Source organism: Boleophthalmus pectinirostris, unplaced genomic scaffold, assembly GCF_026225935.1.
Source record: "Boleophthalmus pectinirostris isolate CB_2022bp ecotype Guang Dong unplaced genomic scaffold, ASM2622593v1 HiC_scaffold_21, whole genome shotgun sequence".
Lineage (NCBI taxonomy): Eukaryota > Metazoa > Chordata > Actinopteri > Gobiiformes > Gobiidae > Boleophthalmus > Boleophthalmus pectinirostris.
In genome coordinates, this window is record NW_026571175.1 from 21320912 (window position 1) to 21340467 (window position 19556).

At 38.7% G+C, this 19556-nt stretch overlaps 1 protein-coding gene across 2 annotated transcripts in view; it reads right to left on the reverse strand.

Moving 5' to 3' along the window:
- LOC110167264 (TGF-beta receptor type-2-like) overlaps positions 1-18261 on the reverse strand; it is a 37372-nt gene extending 19111 nt beyond the window's left edge. Inside the window, exons 1-3 of one of the 2 annotated variants that reach the window (XM_020932594.2) lie at positions 17913-18261; positions 12275-12416; positions 9845-10059 (exon numbers count right to left, since the gene is read on the reverse strand). In XM_020932594.2, coding sequence (XP_020788253.2) covers positions 9845-10059; positions 12275-12416; positions 17913-17985 — 430 coding nt within the window. In that variant the 5' untranslated portion in view covers positions 17986-18261. The remainder of the gene's footprint in view (positions 1-9844; positions 10060-12274; positions 12417-17912) is intronic. The other variant, XM_020932595.2, reaches the window with a different exon arrangement.
- Between the last annotated feature and the right edge of the window lie 1295 nt (positions 18262-19556).

Below are 19556 nucleotides of genomic sequence, written 5' to 3' on the forward strand. Positions count from 1 at the left end.
GTAGAGGCATTTATACACCAAAATTTTGTATTAAAGAAAATGATTCAAATATGGACGCTTGTGCCACAATAAACCTGTGGGAAACACTGAGAATTATAGTTGTTTAGTAAGTAAGTACACAAGTATACAGTTTAAAAAATAAGATTAAAAAGATGCAGGTTTACTTTTATGCTCTTGAAGAAACGGCTTAATATTACACAAACAAAATGATTCTTAAAGAGGAGGTATTTTACTTCTATGGGGCAATAATTGCTAAAACATAACATACTACGTTACCTTTTATTGTATTGTATTGTATTATATTAACATATTATGTTTAGTAAGTTTCACTGAGGCCCCCTGCCTTTGATCCCAGTGTTAAGTCACTCCCCCTTCAGAGCGCTATCACAACACAATCAGTGTGCATCATGCTGATGAAACTATTGCACATTGCATCAGGTTTGTCAAGTTGCCGTGTGCAGTTTCATATCATGTTTTTGCGTGTTTATGCAGAATTATCGTGTGGGAGCATGGATGAAGCAGGCTTGTGGGCTGAGTATTTGACAGAATTTAACTGTAAGGACGGTTCAAATAGACCTTCTTCACGACGGCCAGAAGTGCCACGATGAAGGGTAAACATCACTTATGTTAATGCTTTTCTATGGCAAAATATCTGTGGAAATGTCTTGCGTATTTTCTACCAGCTTCATAAATCTGCCTTACCTTGATAGTTGTGGATAAATTCTTAGTTGACAGAATACGTCCTTTGTCGACCTTGTTGGATGAAGATTTGGTGATGGGGCAGATTTATGAAGCTGGCGGAAAATACGTGACACATTTCCACAGATATTTTTCCATAGAAAAGCATAAACGCATGTGATGTTTACGCTACATCATGGCACCGTTGTGAAAAAGGTCTATAGGACCTGGGGGAGATTGTTAAAATACTCAAACATCTAAAACTTCTTCAGGCATGTTTTTGTTGATTTTGCCTAATACATCCTCTTTAAAGGTACACTGTGCAACTTTTCTGGTGGGAAGTCCAAAACCAGCTTCTTTCCAAGGAAATATTGTCTGAAATGACCACCACCACCACCACCACCCTCAGCTGACAGTCCTACTCTGGCTGAGGACTTAAACCTCTTTTATGCCCGTTTTGACAGGAATAACACCGACCCTGGCCTGTCCCCTTTCCCCTCGACGGACCCTGCTCCAGTCCTGAGCACTCATGAGGTGAGACGTGTGTTCCGCAGCATCAACACCAGGAAGGTGGCCGGACCAGATGGAGTACTGGGCCGGGTGCTAAAAGACTGTGCTGCAGAGCTGGCGGATGTCTTCACCTCTATATACAACACCTCACTGTCCTGTTCACTGGTTCCAGCTAGTTTCAAAGCAGCAACCATTGTCCCCATCCCAAAACAGTCAAACGTCACATGTCTGAACGATTACAGACCTGTGGCACTCACTTCCATTCCCGCCAAATGCCTGGAGAGACTGGTCATAAAACACATCAAAGCCGCTTTGCCACCATTCCTGGATCCATACCAGTTCGCATACAGAGAGAACCGGTCAACTGAGGATGCCATAGCCATGGTGCTGCACATACTACTGGAGCACCTGGAGCACAAGAACACCTATGCTCGGCTCCTTTTTGTAGACTACAGTTCGGCTTTTAACACCATCCGGCCATACAAACTTCGGTCCAAACTCCACCAACTGGGACTCAACTCCTCTCTGTGCAACTGGACTGTGGACTTTCTCACCAACCGTACACAGAGTGTCAGAGTGGGCAAGAACACCTCCCCCACCCTTGTTGTTAACACAGGGGCCCCTCAAGGGTGTGTTCTGAGCCCTCTGCTATGCACTCTCTTCACCCATGACTGTCTTTCCTCCTCCGCGTCCAACCTCATCGTTAAGTTCGCTGATGACACCACAGTGCTCGGCCTCATATCCAACGACGATGAGGTTAACTACAGGAGGGAGGTGCAACACCTGGAGTCATGGTGCCACCACAATAACTTGGTTTTAAACACCAAAAAGACCAAGGAGATTGTTGTGGATTTTCGCAGGAAAGGTCACAACAACCATCTACCTCTCCTCATTGGCACCGAGGTGGTGGAGAGGGTGAGCAGTTTTAAATTCCTGGGGGTAACCGTGACTGAGGACTTGTCCTGGGGCAATCACATCACCTCAGCTGTACGGAAGGCCCAACAGCGCCTTTCCTACCTGAGGAAATTGAGGAGTGCCCACATTCCCAGACCTCTGATGTTGAACTTTTACAACTGTGCCATCAGCAGCGTTCTGATGTATGGATTTTTAGTGTGGTTCTCCAGCTGCACTAAGGCTGACCAGCAGGCACTCCAGCAGGTGGTGAAAGCAGCCGGTAGAATCATTGGAACAACTCTGCCAGAAATCAGCACCATCTACTCCGCTCGCTGTCTGAGAAGAGTGCACAACATACTGCGGGACCAACATCACCCTGCGCACCATCTTTTCCACCTGCTGCCCTCAGGGAGAAGGTACAGGTCCATACGGGTCAGAACATCCAGACTGGCCAACAGTCTGTATCCACAGGCTGTGAGGCTCCTAAACTCTGCCCCTCTCCCCCCTTGGCCCCTCTCTGCCCCCCTCTCACGGACAAAAAACACATCCAACCCTTAATAACACTGAACTTGTTGCATTGTTGCATTTTTCTGTCATGATTCTTGCTGCTATAAGAACCGTCTCATGTTGTACTGTGGCCACACTGGGTTAATGTTTACACTTGAGTTTAAGGGGTATTTATTATTTATGGTTTGCACTTTATGGGAGGCTCCAAACGCAATTTCGTTGTTCTGTGACAATGACTAGAAGTTGAAATAAACTAATAAACTAATAAATTTGGAAATGTTCCACAGTATAGCATTACATGTATTTATTTCTATGGAAACAACAGATGAAACCACAGGGCCAAGTTACATGTTAGATCTGCAGAGAGGCACGGTCAGTCATAGTACATTTTTAGGTTAATAACAGCCCATTTTATTGAGTTAATGCAAGATACATATGTTTAATGTCATTCCAGGACATTCCAGACAAAACAATATATATCATGGAAACAAGCAGGTAAAGTTACACAGTGCACATTTAATAAAATAGTTCAATATAATATCAAGTACTGTGTTTCAAAGAAGCAGTTTTTCTAAGATAAATTATAAATGTTTAATCTCATGAGTGTGGTAATAACCCTGTAGTTCAGACTTAATTCTCTTGCTTTACACTGAGACACTAAGCAGGAGCAGAGGAGCTTGTCTCTGCTGCGGTGGCCCATATCTTCAGACAGTCACAGGGCTAAAGTTAAACCTGCTCCACACTCACAGGGCTAGACCACATATTGTGTTTTTGTCAAGTCTGTGTCTGCTTCTTTTAACTGTGGACCATTTTGGGAAACTTTTACTTGTGGTTTGCTCTTTACAGCTGAAGAGGAGACCTACAAAAATGTGTATCTCTAGACACAGTCAGCCATTTGAATAAACATTTGACGCACGGAACAACTTCTGAGAAATTATCAGCTTGTAAAACTTGTATACCGTACATACTACACTATTACAAATTGTTGCTTTCCTTAGTTTTTTTTATACCATATTTGTCGGACTATAAGTGGCACTTTTTTCATGGTTTGGGTGGTCCTGCCACTTATACTCCGGTGTGACTTATATATTAAAACTTTCAGCCTGATAACTGTGAGAGGGCGCTCTAGGCTTGTGTGTCAGGATCTGCCACTCCTGTACCACTGTCACTTTGTGCCCTACTGCGTACGTCTCCTACACCTGTCCTGCTGCAAGTAGTGAAGTATGCAGCTGAAAACGGTAATCGAGCAGCAGAAAGAAAATTTGGAGTGAGCAAGAAACTTGTGAAGACCGGGAGGATGCATCATTGATCGACAAAGCCTGGACTTCAGTGACAACCGAAACCATCCTGTTGGGATTCAGAAAAGCCGGAATAATTCTAACTGGAACTGATGCTGAATCTGACAGCAGCTACACAGAAGAGAAAGCGGTGCTCCTTTTAGCTTCGGAGGTCGTGAAGTTGCTCAGAAGTGAAACTGAGAATGAAGAATTCAATGGATTTAGTGATTTGGAGTGAGATGGAGAGTTTGGTAAACTTGTTCTGTTCTGTTGTTTATGTTATAGTTTATCTGAAGAACTGTTCATATGTGACGTTAACAGTCTGTTGTTCTCTGTTCTGTTGTTAATGCTGTAACTTGCCTTTCAGGATGAAATGTCAGTTCTTGGTCTATGATTTTATAAAATAAATTTCCCCCAAAAAGTGCGACTTGTAATCCGGTGTGACTTATATATGTCTTTTTCTTCTTCATTACGCATTTGTTGCTGGTGCAACTTATAGTCCGGAGCAACTTCTTGTCCGAAATATATGATATATATAGTTGTGATAATTTTGAGCACATTAATAACAAAATAAACAAAAACAAAATAAAATATAAAATTACCTTGAAAAATATGTCTTTTACTGTAATCAACCCACCTCTCCTCAAATCGTAAAACAAAACCTGTGGCTTAGAGCTTAGAGAGGCCTAGAGTTGCCTCTCCACAGATTTGACCTGCAACTTGGTCTGGTTTGGTCTCCATGAAGCTAGAAAGGTTTAATACCATACTGTGAAACATTCCAGACGAAGCAATAACATGTCCATGGAGAAAATCATTTGACTGACTCTTCACCAGAAATGCAATACAGTCCACCTTTAAGTTTTGCTTTAAAAACAAGTGCAGAGCAGAGTAGCAGTTGTAGGGCGTTAGTTTGCCCAGCCCTTGCCTTCACTGTTTTTTTTCAAACAGGAAACCACATGTCTGAAATCCTCTCCGTGGCCCCAGACAGTTTGTTTTGATTTTTGTAGAATCAGAAGCAACAAACTCAACATGAGTCTGGACAGCTCGCCTCAGGCCTGGGACTCAACAGAAACTTATAATGGCTAAAAAATGTTGAGAATCCAGACGTAGGGGGCATTTTAAACCAACCTCAAACTGCAGAGTGTGAATGCGTAATGTGAAAGTGAAGGAGGGAATAGACAGAAGCACGCACCTGTGTTTTTTTTAAGGATTGACTTGCAAATGCAGCTACAACAACACTGAGACTGGAAAACTTGCAAATGTAAATTACTGTTTGCTAAGAGGCACAAGATTTGGGGGCAAGTAGCTCAGTAGTAATAGTGTTAACCCACAAACCCAAAAGTAGGTAGTTAAATCCCTCTTCTGACCAGAGAATGTTGGTATTATTATGTCCTTGGGTGCACACAGACTGCCTTGTATGATTTTGTCTGTAATATTTTGTGTGTGCTGTGGTTTACACTTGCACAATCAAAAAAACAAAACTAAATCTGGACTAAAACCAGGATTAGAATACAGGACCAAACCGAGTCTATATCAGGACTAAACTGGGCTAAAACCAGAACCAAACCAGGATAAGAATGAATGGAGAGTGTCACAGATCGACAGCCAGGCTTGTCTCAGTCTACCCCGAGGCAGCTGTGGTTATAAAAATACTGTAGTTCCCACCACTGAATACGAGGAGTGAATGAATAATGCATGAAATTGTAAAACTATTAAGTGTCTGGAGAGGTGAAGCTCTGTATCATTCGTTCATTTGTTTTTCAAAATAAAACCAAAAATAAGAAAATGAAAAAACTAAAATTTTCTTCATTATTTGTTTCCAAACCACAATGAAAAAACAGATAATAATTTGTTTTTTCAGTTTTCAATTTTGTGTTTAAATGAATTTAAAAGTTTCCTGGTTCAGTCCTGGTTTTGTCGTGGTTCAATTCTTTTTTAGTCCTGGTTAAGTCCTAATTTAGGACTAAGAGCGGGACCAGACCGGGACTGAGGCCAGGACTGCAACCGGTTTAGACCTGGTTTAGTCCTGGTTCAGTCCGTATGCGGTGCAAAAGTCCGGCATTGCAGTTTAAGTCACGGAAATGGGAAACTTTTTTTTTCAAGTATTTATTTAAACACAAAATTGAAAACTGAAAAAACAAATCCACCTTTTTCCATTTTGATATTGGAGACAAATAATGAAGAAAATTGTTGTCTTTTTCATTTTCTTATTTTTGGTTTTATTTTGAAAAACAAATGAACAAATGATACACAAATTGAGGTGCTAGAGAAGACTTTACCATGTGGATCAATAAAGTTTGTCCATGTTTGTCCAAGCCGCTGTGCTTCCAAATTAAAGTCAAGCGGGCAGGACTGAAGATATTCTAAACCCAACATTTCAAACTCTATTTCAGTGCCAATTTTAATACCACAAAGACAATTTAACAATATGTTTTCACAGTATGTAATTGGCAGCACATAATAACAGTAATCTCTGCTGTATTGTGTAATTTTTCTGGTGGAGGATCCGTCAAATGCTTTTCTCTATGGAGATGTTATTGCTTTGTCTGGAATGTTTCACAGTATGGCATTAAACCTTTATATCTCTATGGCAGGGGCCTCCAACCTTTTTTCCTTCAGTGAGCTACCTTTACAAAAAACTAAAAATAAAAATGCCAGAGAGCTACTAGTTTTAGCAGTTTCCAGAAAAGGAAATATAGCCTATAAAAGATAAACCATTATCCAGTTATCAGTTCACAAAGTTAGGCATAAAAATTATACACTTGCGATGGAAACAGGCAATCAATCACATTTTAGTTATTCAGCGCAATACGTATAATTCAAAAATCCCTTGGTGAGCTACTTGGAAGGGGGTGGAGAGCTACTGGTTGGAGACTTCTGGATTAAGGTGACCAGATTTTCAAAATAAAAATACTGGGACATCCATAGTTTGGGTTGGTTGGTAATAAAATTGTGAAATGAGTGCGTAATTAAGGAAAATTGTTATGCACTTGGCCGAGTCAGTGTAGTCACATTTTCTTAATGTTTTGGTCATTTTTAAGCAGCTTTTCTGTATTTTACCTAAACAAATGACAATTTATGCCTGTGTCTACTGTTGGTAGGGATCAAATTGGTCAAAAAAGGGACATCTGGGTTATTTCTTGTATAAAACTGGGACAAATCACTGATTTTGGATAAATCTGGTGGGTCAGGGGACACAGGGCTCAGGGGCTAAATAGGCATTTAATTGTAATTCAGAAATACCTTGGCGAGCTACTTGAAAGGGGTGGAGGGCTACTGGTAGCTCCCGAGCTACAGGCTGGAGACCCCTACTTTATGGAGACCAAACCAAGATCTGTGGAGATGCGACCCCGCTCACACTCAGAATATCTGTTTTTCTAGGTATTTTTTTAGCTATAAAACCACCTCTAATTGAGAAAATGTAATGTAGAGCTGTTTAATGTCATACTGTGGAACATTTCAGGCAGAGCAATGACATGTCCATAGAAACAAGCAGGTGACGGACCCCCAACCTAAAAGTTACACACTACACCTTTAATTAAATCCTGTATGGCTCAAATCTTGTCATATAGTCAAAAAATAACCACAATTTTCCCTCTAGTGCAAAGAAAATATACACAAGATAAATACTGACCCCCAAAAAATAGTGTTCCATCTGTCCTGTATTAAACTAAACTAAACTAAAGTCGATATAGTAATTATTGTGACAGGTCTAATGCTAAAAGGCTAAAAAAGTCTATTCTACACTCTAGCCTTCTTCTACTACATTAGCCATTGAGTAGTTCCCCAGACATTCCCCACAGTGAAGGAGCATATTTCCATGACGCAACCCCACTCCACAGATGCTTCTAATTTATCTTCAGAGCAGAGCCAAGACAGGTCTAGGAAGTGTAGCTTTGTGTTATTGTTGTAGTCAAAATACACAAAAGTCCTATGCCAACAAGTAACTGGAGACTTCACGAGTGACTGTCCAAAAGCTGTTAGTGATCACGGCTCTGGCAGACGTTTGCGTGCACACATGTGAGCATTCATGTGTGAAAGGCTAACAAGACGACATGACAGTAAACGGTCTAATGAAATGTGAATGATGTAACAGCTGCGGCGTGGTACAGATGTGGTAACGGCGCTGTCTGTTTTGGCAAAGGGTTAATGAAGTGTTTAGTAGAAGAAGACAAGAGTCAGCTGGTCTTAAGATGTTTAAAACTAAAAATGTTAATTGGCTTGTTGCAGAAAGAAATGCACTGATAAAATGGATGATGTAATACGAGGCTTATTTCTGATCTATTTTAAAATGCTGTTTCTTCATCAAAAACATACCTGGAGTTTTGTTTTGTTTCATTCACTCATGTTTAACACAAACCCTGCATATTTAGACTGAGTTCTTCCCTCAAACTGAAAAACACTCTGTTACAGGAAGTGCTCTACTGTGTTTTTAAACTCCATACACCTTCACTAGTCTAGAAGCATTAGGATAATTTCAGGTCTGAAACTACTAATCTCTACTGAACTAACAGTTAGGGACGTAACAATTACTGCAATATTGTGATAACGTATCGTAAAAATTCTCACAGTAATATCGTGGACCATCACAATATCGAATCTCAAGTCTCTTTGCTTAAATTCATTGTTTTGGTGCAGCAACATGATACTTTGCTCTGTTTCAGTCCAATTTACATGAAGAAACAACTGTTATTAAACATGTTTAAATCTTAACTCTTTTGTTTATGATAAAACCAAAAGGTTGTGAGGACACTTTGAAGGAAAAGTAGTATATTCACAGTTTTGTTAGCATCTAAAACATATTGCAATAAATATTTGACCGTGAGATGCATATTGAGAAAATATTGTACAGAGAAATTTTGATATCTTTACATCCCTACTAAAGGTAAAAGGTAGCTGTTAACTTGAAAACTACAGCTTCATGATATCATAAGGTAGAACAGAGCATTTTGAGCTTTGGACATGTAGACAATAGATGTAGACTAATAATTAGTAACTCAAACATGTGTGAATGAAACAAAACACAACTTTTTTCCTAAAACAAATTTTCCATAAAATAGGATCTTTAAACTGCATCACAATTTGGAGATATACAGGATTTTATACTGTTATAGACACCATTTTGAGGTAATATATTTTTGTTTAACCCAATTTAGCCATTTTAAGGTTCAAAATTTTACTTCCTGGTTGGGAATTGTGTAGCCAGGCTGGCGCCACCTAGTGCCTCCACTCAATTTAATTTCTCTCCAGCAACTAGGTCAGGAATCGAAATACACTAGATGATTTGTAAAAACCCCGAAAGTTGTAGACCGTACACTGGCTTATCAGTGAAGAGCTGTGAAGCCATGACGTCAAACTCAAGTGTCTGTCTGTGTACTTTTGTGGAACAGCACAACAGTAAACAAAGCGGTTGAGATGGATGTAGACGAAGACAGACATTCTGTGTTGGCAATGATTCCCGAGATCGAGGATTTAAGGCCGGAACAAAGAAAATGTTTAGTGAATTTTATCAAGGGGAAAGACATTATTGCCCTTCTTCCTACAGGATTTGGTGCAATACATAACATCACGACCAAATAGCAGTGATTGGTTAAATAAAAAAAGGACCAGTCTACCATTGAGTGAACAAATCCTAATTCTGCGAGGTCAGACGGTTTCCACAAAGTGAAACCGGCTGATGAATCAGGCTAGCAATTGTGACATCGCAGTAGGGAATTCACAACTGTTATCTCTAAAACTCCTCTAATGTACATAAAAATATGACAAAACTTAAATCATATTAAAAGTATCAAAAAAAAAAAAGGTTAAAAAATTCTGTATATTTAAACTCTCTACTTCCTGTCATTTTCAACATATTTTCAACTTTTCTTCAGAGATTGCTTCTTGTTTGGTGTAAAACTATCATTTTTTTGTACAACAGGTATTTTCCCACCACATTAAGTCAAAATGAACACTTTAGGCACAATCAATCTACTTACACACATAACAGCACTGGTACTCACTGCTGTTGAAGAAGATATGCTCATTGCACTCGTCCTCGGAGCAGGAGCAGATGTAGAAGAGCGAGCCCTGTCCGCTCCTCTCTCTCATCTCACATTTACTGTTGTTATAATCGTCCAGACGCAGCCCGTGAAGCCTCAGCTCTGGGTTATGACATATCGTGTCAAAGGTCACATTGTCCTCTTTCTTCCTCCTAAAACAGAGTTAACAACATTATAATCACGTGGTTTGTTCGTAGAAAATACTCAAAAGGACACTTCAGATGTTCAAATCCTGTCTTTTTGACTCTCTTGTGATTAGACCCAAAGTGCAGACATCCTTCATCCTCAGCTTCCTGCACCAACCAGGGTATTGCAAAAATTTAAAGGTCCAAAATTGTCTTTTGGGAGCTTTAAATCATGTTATAATGCTACCTCATCAAAAACATACCTGGAGTTGTGTTTTGTTTCAATCATATGTTTGAGTAACCCTTTATTATTACTCTGTCTGCATCCTCAAAGCTCAAAATGCTCTGTTCCACCTTGTGATGTCATGAAGCTTTAGTTTTCAACTTAACAGCTACCTTTTACCTTTTGTTCAGTAGAAATTGGCAATTCCAGGTCTAAAATTATGTCAAGATTCTAATGAAGGTGTATGGAGTTTTAAAACACAGTGGAGCACTTCCTGTATTACCACACGACATCACACAGGTGGAACAGAGTGTTTTCTGTTTGAGAGAAGAACTCAGCTTAAATATGTAGGGTCTGTGTGTTTAACATGTGTGAATAAAAAAAATACACACACAACTCCAGGTATGTTTGTGATGAGGAAACTACATTATGACATAGATCACAAAACAGAGTAATACGGGCCCTTTAAAGCTGCACTATGTAACTTTTAGTCAGAGGCCTATCACCTCCTTGTCTCCATAGAGATATACAATGTTCCACTACTTGTAAAATAAGCAAGTTCTGGACCTGCCACCAAAAAGTTACATCGAGCATCTTAAACTGATTTATTTATTACAAAATTGGTCTAGTTCTTATGAGATGTGTGATTTTGTCCAATCAGAACATGCTATGAATTTTTGTCAGTCCAAAAAAAAACATTCTCCTCTTTTCATCTGCTTTGTGATAAACCACAGATTCTATATTTATCATATTGAGCCTATATCCTCTACAGAATAGAAATAGTTCCAGCAGCTTGACTTCCAGTTCCCATTACAAACAGGATACGAGGAAAAGGCCTGAACGTGCACAAATGTACATGTAGATGGAGCTCCCCGCTGTGCACTGGCTCTATAAGCAGCAGAGAGAGGCGCTGCTGCTGTGTGCTCATGCCTCTGCTCAGATCATAACAGGACTTAAGCACGGACACAGACAAAGGTTCAAATGTGCATCATCAGAAGAGCAGAGACTCGCAGAGGATTCAACTTTGTACTAATGATAAATGGTCACATTTTTGTGTAACATTTTTCCACCGTCAAGGCACTCAAAGCTTTACATCAAGGAACCAATCACTCATCCACACACACACATTCATACACCAGTGTACACAGACACTGGGAGCGAGGGCGTTAAATGTCTTGCCCAAAGACAAAACAACAGTATTTATCGCCAACCTTTGGGCCAGTGGATTTGACCTCTCTCCTAATGATGTTTTATGCTGAGAGTGGGATTTGAACTGCCAACCTTCCAGATTTTTAGACACCACGATGCAAAATGTAAAAACAAGATGCTTTGACTACTGTTGACACAAAGAAAAGTAATAACTTCACTTTGTTTTACTCACAGTATGTTAAGTCTGTTTTTTAAACTGTTATGTAACTACAGTACTGAAAGATTGTGACACTTATATACATATTACCACATTCTTGAGTTACACCACACAGTGAACTACCAGTACTTTACAATACATTCCCTGTCAGTGGTGGAACATAACAAAGTAAAAGTAGTACTGTACTTAAGTATACACTTTAGATATACTTAAGTACAGTATTTACGTAAATTGTACATACTTTTTACTTTTCCTGCACTATATCTGAAAAAAGGCATCTGTAGCTTTTACCTCACAATATTTTAAACTAAATTTAAAAGTAAAAGGTTTTTTTAATAGTTTGAGACTTGCTAAAAAGGGTTTACTTTTCACAAGTTCATCATTTGAGCAAACAGACATATACTAAAAAAAATAACAATTCAATTGCTTCTGCTGAACAAAAGTCAGCACAGATCTTTATCAAAATCACAACATTTGAAACTTTATTAGATCTCAAAATCTGTGCAAAATACTTTTACTTTTTACACTTTAAGTACATTTTTAAGCAAGTACTTTAATACTTTTACTTAAGTTTATTTTTTTCATATGATACTTTTACTTTTCCTTGAGTATTTTTTTGCTCAGGTGTGTACTTTTCCTTGAGTAGCTCTTACCAGATGGTGACACAGACGTCGCTGTCATTGGGGCAGATGGAGGTGATGTTACAGTCCACTTTACAGCTGCCTTTGCCCTGACACCGCGTCTGCTGCACATCACAGAACTTACACAGACGCTTGATCTTCAGCATGGTGCCCTCTGCAACAACAAAGATAAAGAGAGGAGGAAGTCAGTGCAGTTTCACAACCGCTTTTGGTGAAATGTGTAACTTTTCAAGTGGAGGGTCAACCAACAGCTTGTCGCCATGAAGAAGTAATTTCTCTGCTTGAATAACATTCAAGCAGAGAAATTAAAAAGTTAAAATTTGATGGTTTAGTTGAGTTTATTTGGCCTTTCTTTACACTTAGTTTACATTACAGGTGAACAAACTAGTAGAAACATACATAGTCCAAAAACTAGGAGGCAGAGGCAACTGCTTATTAGCACCTACACCCAAAGGTTAGATCTGTCTGAGAGGTAACCCACTCACTTTAAGATAGACTGTTTTTCAGAGTGTGAGCTGAAGATATAAATTTTTTAACCTCAACTGTATTTGACTTTTCTCCTTATTCAAAATAACACTGCCTCAGAACTAACCTAAAATGCTGATATGCATTAACGAGCATGTCTACAAAGTTTTCACACTAAATAAACTAGCTCAAAGCATCACAATTTCTCACAACCCACAACACAAAAGCAGTGCTGAGTCAGACTTCCTGATTTGTTAAGAGGTGAGTTTGCACAAGTAGAAAACTCAGTGACACCATATCTTGATTTGAGTTTCTGCTTTAAACAGAAGTGACAGTCGGAGAATTACTATTACACATTTAATCATCAAAGAGTGAGGCACGTGAGAGTACACTCAGACCCAAACCACAGCACCACAGTGTGCTAACGTATGCTCACGCAAACTATAATGTTACTGTAACTGCAACCTGTCACGTCCTGCTGGTGTTCGAGGTTACTGCAGTTTGGTTAGAGCTGTAACCACTGCAATCATGACTACTACAGGAGAGCAAAAGGCTGCATCGTAACCTCATTTAAAACCGTTTGTACCTTCATTTTTGGTGGGAAATGAATGACACTGTAAGAGATTTGTCTTTGTACCTCTTTGAAACTTTTATGCTCTCAGTCAGTGTGGTCTGCACCCGCGTCTGCTACTATTTCTAACAATATTTTCTAAACATACTAATATTTCAAATTTGGTTTTGATACAAAGGAGACTCGATACTCAATACCACTTTAGATAACATAATGGTAATAAAAACACTTTAAGAATGTTATATTCAGCATTAAATCATAGTACTTTCTTTTATATTCAGTTTAGTATCAGATTTATGATACTCCTGGCAACCCAACCCACTACTACCTATAACATATTATTACCTACTATTAGTATCTACGACTAAGTTCTACTATTACAAAATTCATGTCTTCTTTAAAACCTTATCTAAGTATAAATAAGCTTCAATGAGGACTTGGCATAGGCTAAGGCTATTGTAATTTCTTTATCCGGACTTATACACTTGAAATATTTGGACTTAAAAATACTCAGAATACCACAGTGATATTGTTTGATGATAAGCAGACCTTTTGTATTTGTGGTTAGTTCAGAGTTAGCCTTTGTACAAATATTTGCCAAGTGAAGATGTTTCTTATATAATAAAGGCCTATAAGAAATCTGGTCCAAAACCTTACTAGTTACCGTAACTATTCTTACTCTCACCTCTGAGTTGTAGAATAGTTCTGGTCACATGATTTTCTGTTATGGGAAGTGTAAGTGAAAGCAGACAGTGAGAAGTCTGTCTGAGTGTTTGAGTTCACAACCAGACGAGGAAAAGGCAGCGGCCGTGTGCGCTTAACCTCTGCACACCGCCCACAACCCCTCTGCACACCGCCCGCTGCCCGTCCATAACACACAGGGCCCCAGTGTTTGGGTCAGAGGAGCATTACAGTGTTTGGGCCTAGGTCTGTCATCATAAATACTATAAATCGACTTATTGTTCAACAACGGGACAGATGCAACAATTAGGGATGCACCAATCCAGCTTTTTCAATTCTGCTATCAATATTTCGGCTTTAAGAATCCGCCAATACCTGATATTAACCGATACCAATGTAGGGACTAAAATGACACTTATTTCCTTAAAACACAGCAAACTTATTACACATGAGATCCAATAGTGTTATCTAACTGTTACTTATTCTTCAAATGATGACTGAACAGTTTTGTATGAATTAAAGTTCAAACATTTGAGATATTTAAGGCCAAAATCAGCCTGCAAATAGTCTCATTACATCCAAATAAAGGCCCAACCAGGAACCATGGACTGAACCGATATCGTGGAACTGATACCCTATCCAGCCAATTTTTTATCTGATACTAGCATTGGTATTGGTTCATCCCTAGGAACAATCATGTTTGGGAGTCAGTATTTATCGTGGGGACTTTTTCTTTGTACTAACTGATGATTTTAGGTTATTTTTCTGTATTATGAAACGATTTGAGCCGCAGAAGATTGAATTATGAACTTATATGACTCATTACAGCTAGATGCTAACTACTTAACTGTTGCATTCTGTCATTTATTTATTGAAGCTCATATTTTTAACAGTATTGCACATTTAGAATAGTTTTTAGGGATAATTCTGCTTCATGATTTGGTTTCAGTATTATCGGTTATCGTCTATATTTTCATCAGTAACACATCGCACTTCAAAATTTGTTATCGCGACAGGCCTATTTGTTCCAGAGGAGCATGGCGATGTTTTGGTCAGAGGAGGAGGGTGAGGTCGGAGCTGAGGACAGGCACTGGGCACGAGCAGGGAGGGAGAGGAGTCTGCTCTAGAGATTGATTCACTCACAAGTGCAATTTGATTTCTCACAGTTTAAACAAATCGGGATCTAACTGTTTCAAAATCATAAGTTATACATTTTTAATCAAGAGCTCAACTGTCAATCCACCTTCAGTAAAAGCAAGTTTTATATATATATGTACTGTATATTTAAAAGCATTTCTCTTAGTTTTTTTCAGTAAAAACAAACTAAATATAGTAAAAAATGATGATCAAAACATGGAAATCCCTATCATCCAGCTCTTCTGACATCCCCAGAACCCTAATCCGTCAGACATCTCAAATAAGAGCTTCAATCTAATTAACTAGTGATCCTACAAAAACAAAAACACAATGTATACTGTCATGAGTTATAGTATGAATGCATATATCAGCAGTAATACTACTAGTGGGAACATTAGTGACTTAAAATAAAACTTTTCAACTGTGCATACATTTTCCACTCCTTCTTCCAGACAATACAATAACATAGTCTACCATATACTACAAAATACTTGTACCAACTGGAGCATAGTAGACCCACTGTAGTACTCTGTGCACAGTACGACGTAAACATTGCCCAAGTGTCGGTGGGTGTTTGGGGTAAATAAACATTTTGTGGATGGTCTTGAAGTTATGATGAAGGTAGTAAGGCTCCACTGCAGTAATTATATCTCTCATTAAAACAAACTGGTCTCACAGAGCTTGTCATTTGGAGGCAGGGGGCGGGACATGCAGAGGATGAATGGCTGTAATTGTCACTCAGGGCCATGCGTAATTGCAGAGAGGGGAGGCTTGGATTAGGAGCAGCCAAAGCCACTTGGAGCCACTGGGATGGAGTTTTAGACACATTAAGTTGTATAGGAGTCTGCTCTGGGGTACATAGACCTGTCAGGAATGCGCAAGATCGCGGTAATGGCTCTGAAGGAGTAGTACACAGGTTGTATAATGATGCCAGAGCTGTCTAGTTTAAAGATGGATTGTGTAACGTTTTGGTTTTGGGGTCCCTCACCTGCTTGTTTCTATGGATATGCCATTTTAAACAGCTCTTCTTTACATTTATTCAGTTATAGGTGGTTTTATAGCTCTCCACAGATCCGACCTGTCACTTAGTCTGGTTTGCTCACCATGACGATAACAAGATTTAATGCCATACTGTGAAACATTCCAAACAAAGCAATAACATCTCCACGGAGAAAAGCATTTGACGGTCCTCCACCAGAAACGTTGCTCCTTTAAAGATGCGATGTTGAACTTTTATGATTGCCTTTATGGAGGCTGTATTGTTTTTCCTAAAAGGTTCCACAGTATGGCATTAAATTCATCTATTTCTATGGGGACAACTACATTACAGGCCAAATTACAAATCAGATCTGTGGAGAAGCAACCCCACTCAAAGTCAAAATGCATGAGTTTCAAGAAATTTCTGAGCAATAAAACAAATTCAGTTCAATAAACGAAAAATAAATATTAAAAAAATGTATAAAAGCGACATTTCAAACAATACAATAACATCACAAGCAGGTGTCGGACCCTCCATCTGAAAAGTTACACAGTACACCTTTAAATTATACCAGCAAAACTTGTAAGGAGTGAGTAATAAAAGCTACAGGAAGCGAAGTTCACTTCAATATAAGTGATGGCAATGTACCAAATTCCTAACATTTTAAACATTTCTGAATGACTAGGTAATTACTGCTTCAATCTGGGAGCAATGGGCACAGTGTTGTTAAGAATGCGATGCTGGTACTTCGCAAACATTTACAGAAATAGTACAGATTCCTAAACGTGATGTTATTTATGTCTGGGAGATAGAGATAACAGAATAACTGTGGCTAGTACTTGGTATGGTGGCTACTGATAGTAAATCACGTACACTAGTAGTCAAAAGTTGTTGTTTTTTTGTGTGTTTACTACTTTCTACTTTTGATATAAATATAGATGACATCAAAAATATGAAGCAAAAGATATGGAATTATGTAGTAAAGAGTCAAGAGTTAAATACCTGAACTAGACATTTTGTATATTTTTTTAATTCAAACTCACAGCCACCTTTTACTTTGTTGACAGTACTGTAAACCCCTGGCCTTCCCTCAACGAGCTTCTTGATGAATTTACAAGAAATGTTTTTACTTCACTGCGTCATATCAGGGTCAAGAAATGCCAAAAGTGCAAACCAAGGTTCAAACCAAAGGATGGCTATAAAACAAGTTTTGAGTTATTGTTATTGTAAGTTCATTTTTTTCTCTACTACAATCTATATATGCAAATTCATAGTTTTGATGCCTCCAGTGAGAATCAACAATGTAAATAATCATGAAATGAAAGAAGAAACATAGATGGAAAAGTCTGTCCAAACTTTTGACTGGCAGTGTAAGTATAGTAGCAACTTGAACTGCAAATACTAAGTTGCAATGGAAATACGCTATAGTGTTTTGTCCTGTCTGATTAAATATAGTTTTAATACAATTTCAGAAGATTAGAGACCATAATAAAGCTCAAGTAAACTTCTCTTCCTCCAAGTTCTTGAAGATGAAGTTGTTAAGCTAGAGGCTGCTGGCAGAAACTTTGCCTATGGGTTTAAAGTTGCCTATTCTGAAAAAAGAAAATAGTAAATACTCAAATTAAACCTTAACTCAGTGTCGAAACACCTTTTGTAAACCGGACCACGTTAGCTTTGAGAAGGAGACTGTGCGTAGTGGCACGTTTTCCATTGAGTAAGCAGCGTTGCGCATAGTCTACTGTAGCTAATAACGCGCGTGTGAAACTCAGACAAACTTCTCTAACAAGTTGTTGAAAAGCATAAAAACTTGGACTCACCGCTTTGCCCGAACAGAAAACAACTAAAAAGTATCGTCCCGCACCAAAAAGCGGAAAAGCGCAGTAAATCCATGGAGAATCGGGCTGTCCACTCGTTTGTCTCATGAATTTGCCTTGAAGCCCAGACAGCGCTGAATGTCTCGGAACGGTTCGTGCTCCGGTCCTCCGCCTGTTGCTCTAAACGCGCTCTGAGCGGTGGAGTGAACGCGACAGGCTGGACGTGCGTCTGACTCGGGGAAGACGGAGTCTTTAAACAGGAAATCTTCGGAGGGGCTGGCCGTTTCTCTCGTTTTCTTCACTTCTTCTTAGTCATGATCATGTGGCTCCCAAAAGTGTTATTAAGAGCCAGAGCGGGACTTGAAATGACACGCTCCAGAGAAGTTGAAGGAAAATACAGTAGACACAAGCCTCGAGAAAGTTTAAAGTAGGTCTACATGTGGATAAATGCAGCCTACGCAAATGAGAGAGATCTACCTTGAAACATTACGCAAAATATTACGCAAATAAACAAAGCGAAATATAAGGTAATGTCTTAAATATACATAACAGTGCACGTATGTAATAGATAAATACTACTAATACTACTACACTAAACTGCAGAACTCTGATTATACATGCTCTATGTGTCTCTTCCTGTAACTCTGGAGTGTTTACACACTGACAGTGAATCATGACCTCCACATTTGTAGTGAGAGGATCTGTATGAACATGTGATTGTCTGCTCAGGGGTTAAGTACAACACTCACACACTCATGAGTTACAGGTGTATTGCTCAGGGCTTATAGGGCATGTGTTTTCACTTCAGACTAACGCTGATGTCAGAGCGCCCTGGTGACCTCTGACCTCTGCACGTTGTAACACTCCAGGAGGGATGTATTCTGGACCAGTCATATGTTGTGTGTGTGTGTGTGTGTTTTAAAGGGTTGTGAGAAATACAAAGGATAATTTTAAAGGTATTTGAAAGACAATATCGTTTGATCATAATAGGCCAACACGCTTATAATGTATCTGAGATGTCAACAATAAAAGAATATGGTTCAGTGTGACTCACAAATGGAGAAATATTATGTTTTATACAACTTTACTTTATCTGATCGCTCCGTAATGTTCGACTCTATGGCAGTTTAATACCATACGGTGGAACATTATAAGTACAAGTAGATAAAAAGTGAAATGACTAAATAAACTAAATATATATTCTTTTATATTTTAGATTCTGATTCCTAAAACTGGCCACACTTTGCTTTAATGACAGCGCTGCAAACTTTGTATGTAAGCCTTGCTACAGTGTTTATTTTACAATATTTTGGGTAGAATTTGAGTAATAGCTGAATCGTATGCTTTTAAGAAACACATGTACGTAAACCATTAGACACTTCTCTCTGTAATTGTCATGATGAAGTCTCCTGAAATGGTTTTCACTGTGCCAAAGAAAAGAAATGCTAATTGTCATAAGCACTGATCAAAGCAAAGGGTGGCTATTACATTTATGTTGTCTGCCGAGATGCCCATTGTTCTAAATTTGTAAATTAATACATATATGTGCATTGAAAGGTGAATATTATTTAATAAGAATATGTAAAAAAACAACAAAAACAAAAAAAAGCAAAAATCTAAAATAAGTTGAGTTATTTTGAGTTTATT